Genomic DNA, 3,837 nt, shown 5'->3' with positions numbered 1-3,837 from the left:
CGAATTTGGCCAGTTTTTCTATAAAAACACGCCAAGCAACCAAAATTTCATGTCTAAACAAACATATTCTTCAAAAGTAAGCCCCCATGAGCAAAAGAAAAACATCTATCTCATAAAAAAATTGAGTAATTTGACTAAGAACCTTGATGTATGCTTATTAATAGTGATTTTTATAGATAAACATGCGTTTTTTGAGCCAAAAAAATTTTTTTGAAAAAAATCTGCTTGAGCCATCTTTTACCTATGATGGTACCCTACTTTCATGCAAAAAATCTGAAAAAGTTAACGATCCAATTTTTCAAAAAGTCCAAAAAACCCGTTTTTTAGCCGTTTTTTGGCCCAAATTTACCCAAAAATTTTTTTCTTCGAAAATCGGGCTCCGTCACATTCGAGGGTTTATAGTTACACATCTTTGTGCAAAAAAACAGAAAAAACTAATGAGCCAATCACGAGGAAAGCTAATAACGAACGAACGAACGAACGAACGAACGGACAAAGGTTAATTTATAAGACCTCCACCCCACCGGGGTAGGTCCAAAAACTAAGCAGAGTCATAAGAGATGTATCTTTAAACAAAAGGCACACAAATCAAATGGTAAACCTAAGGTAAAAATTAAAGCTACAAATACTGCATATGAATAAAAACTTTTAAATCTGTTTTTTCCATTCATTCTTCAAAAAATAAAATTCCCTGAGTTTCCCTGAGGAGACTGGGAAAAAAAAAATTTTCCCTGGGTTTCCCTGAGTTTCCCTCATTTTTCTGAAAATTTATCATATTTCCAGGTTTTCCAGGGTCTGTCTGAACCCTGAATGAGGGTTTTCTTTCTAAGGATATGTACTTTTTCTTGAAAATAAGGAACCTTTTGCAATATAGGGAGTACAAATTTCCTGGGAAAAAAGTACCGGGGAAACAATACTTTGGAAGTATTAATTTTGTGTTACACTCTTCTGTATTCAAGTAGCTGTAGTCCGAATTTATAAAAAAGCAAGTTAATATGGATGGAAGACAAAGAGAGAAACAATGAAGTTTGAAATTCGTTCAATTCTTGTTCTTCTTAACATTTTTCTAAAAATTCTCCCTCCTTTCACAATCCGCCTTTACTTAACATGGAATCATGTAGTCATAAATAAAATTCATCAAATTAGATTGGTTTGTAGTCTAGTTTGGTTTCCAATTTCTTATTATCGGCCAGCTTTCGGACGGCCTTCATGAAATCTTCTTGAGTGACGTAATCACGCTCACCGCGAATCGCGAACATTCCTGGAAACGAAAAGAGGGGATGAGGATAACGATCTAATAGGAGTTGATTTTTTGTTGCTCTTGTTATTATCATTCTAAAAACATGATGTTCAGAAAAGGAGTACTATGTAACTTTCGTGAAAAATCGTTCGAGTTAAATTTTAAATGTTAAATCTATAGAGTTCGAGCTAACTCGAAAACATGTGAACAAAAAATAAATTCCGAGTTACCTAACTCGAAAAAAGGTTTTGTGAAAAAGAAATTCGAGTTAGCTAACTCGAAAAGGTTTTTTCGAAAAATAAAATTCGAGTTAATCCTAACTCGAAAATCCTTTTTTGAAAATAAAAAATCGAGTTAGAGTCGAGTGACGTCATAATTTGTACTTTTATGACGTCATAATTTAGCTAACTCGAAAATTCCTAACTCGAAGATCGCTAACTCGAAGTTTTCTAACTCGAAGATTCCGGGCCTCGAGTTCGACATGGAGACTTGACTGTAACTGGTTTTGGGTCCAGTAAAGTAGGCGTTAGAAAACTTATCATACCTGCTTCAGTACAGACATTTCGAAGATCCGCTCCGTTGAAACCATCCGATAATTTAACGATCGCTTCGTAATCTAAAATGAAAACGAAAATGAAAGAAAAGTTTTAAATTTCAAGCGTTGCAAGTTTTCCACGGCGTTGTCTTCTGAAACAACGGATAGCAATTATGAATTGCACTCCTAATTCTATTTTTAAAATAAAGAGAAAGTTTGGAATTTATTACATACAACATAGCAAAGAGGAGCAATCCTTTATTTCGAAAATTACTGAAAGATCTGAATCGAGTTGACTGCCGTAAGTATTCCATTATGCTTCGATAAATAAAAGAGAACATGAGCCATTCTTACCGATTTCTCCATGCTTAGTGATGGGCGCTGAGTGGATTTTCAAAATATCCATTCGTCCTTGTTCGTTTGGCAAATCAATATCTGAAAATAATCAAAAATTTCCTTTTGGTAAAAGAACTTATCGGAGTTTTAGATTTTTCTAAAAAAGCGATGCATTTCGGGATTGTTTCGGGGGTATTACAATAGAGATCTCTTAAAGGAATTCCTCGAGGGAATTCTATTGTAATACCCCCGAAACAATCCCACAATACATCGCTGTTTAAAAAAAATCAGCTCCTAGCTCAGCATCTCAAAAACTTTATGATTGATTTCAAGCTGTCCCTTGTCAAGCAATAAACCAAAGTGAGATGGTCAGCGGTCAAAGCAAGGTTTTTCATCTTAAGACAAAAGAAGCTAATTTTCTTGAAATTTTTGTTAATGATGCATAATTTTGAGACGAAAAGCCTCTTTATATGCATCAACTTTCAACACTGATCGAAGCAATGGCAATAGTTCTTACGGATTTTTCTGTCCAAACGACCAGGTCTTAAAAGAGCAGGGTCGAGAGTATCTGGTCGGTTAGTTGCCATAATCATTTTAACCTAAAGAACAAGTGCATTGATTTCATGATACAAACATCATTCCAAAGAGTCAAGAATGGTGTAAATTGAAAGTGACAAATGAAATAACTACTTCAGTTCATCCAGAAATATAGCTTTGAATGGGTTTGGAAAGCACCCAGAGCCTCTTGGGAACTTGTTTTTGATCGATATTGAAGTATTTTGCAAATATTGCAGAAGTCTACAAACCTTTTGTCCAGCATTGTGACTTGTTGGGTTTTACCTAACAAAATCATCATCATCGATAATTTATCATTCTACTTTGTATTACAGTTTAAAAAACAAAATTAAACACAGCAAACAAGAATGTCTTGGAGCTACCATCAACGTCAAAACTTGGTGCCCATATCCTCGATTGAAAATACTTCATCAAAAAGTGATTACGAAATCGATGATTTGTTTGGTAAAGGAGATTGCATTGGAAAAGGTTTTGATAGCAGTGGAAGATATTTCAGTTATATGTACGCTTCAAATGGTATCATCTCACCTCCAAGCACTCTGCACCCTGTTGATGTAACGCTACCTGTACATTATTTTAACAACTCTTCTAACCAGTTGGAATGTCAGTTACTAAGACTTCAGTTAGCATGTCCATCTACCAGGAATTGGTATCTCCCTTTCTATGATGCATCTTCAACAAGATGGTTCCTCTTTCAAAGAAACGATAAAATCAACAACAACAAAACTTTGACCATCCATACAGGCACATTGAGAGAACTCTTTGGTCAATTATCGAAAAACGTTCTCACAACAACGTTTGAATGCACCATAGACAACACTATAGAACTTGATTATGTAGCACCTGATTTCCGAATCATTTCACCAAAAGTTATGCAAGAACACTGTTTTCAAGATGGCTACCTCATTTTAGTTGTTCTGGAACATTATTTTGAACATCGCTATTGTGTCGATATCATAAAGTTCGATGAGAAAAAAGCCTCCCTTTTCAAACGTATCAGGAATATTTCGCCTAGTACTGGATTGATGTCCATTTGGAACTGTAAGACTTTCTTAAACCTTGAATTGGACATGCTACTCATTATGGACTATCCAAATAAATCTCTTTTAGCATTTGATTTTAACGGTAACGAATATTTTACTCACAATAT

At 34.8% G+C, this 3,837-nt stretch overlaps 1 protein-coding gene across 1 annotated transcript; it reads right to left on the bottom strand.

The window, feature by feature from the left end:
• Positions 1–1,027: 1,027 nt before the first annotated feature.
• Positions 1,028–2,708, bottom strand: LOC136821927 (26S proteasome regulatory subunit 10B-like). The gene is made up of 4 exons (XM_067078145.1): positions 2,629–2,708; positions 2,130–2,210; positions 1,785–1,856; positions 1,028–1,261 (listed from the first exon to the last, which is right to left on the bottom strand). The coding sequence occupies exons 1-4, from the start codon at positions 2,702–2,704 to the stop codon at positions 1,143–1,145; spliced, it is 348 nt and encodes a 115-aa protein (XP_066934246.1). The 5' UTR covers positions 2,705–2,708; the 3' UTR covers positions 1,028–1,142.
• Between the last annotated feature and the right edge of the window lie 1,129 nt (positions 2,709–3,837).

Source organism: Clytia hemisphaerica, unplaced genomic scaffold (assembly GCF_902728285.1).
Source record: "Clytia hemisphaerica strain Z4C2 unplaced genomic scaffold, Clytia hemisphaerica genome assembly, whole genome shotgun sequence".
Lineage (NCBI taxonomy): Eukaryota > Metazoa > Cnidaria > Hydrozoa > Leptothecata > Clytiidae > Clytia > Clytia hemisphaerica.
This window is presented reverse-complemented; position numbering and strand designations above follow the sequence as displayed.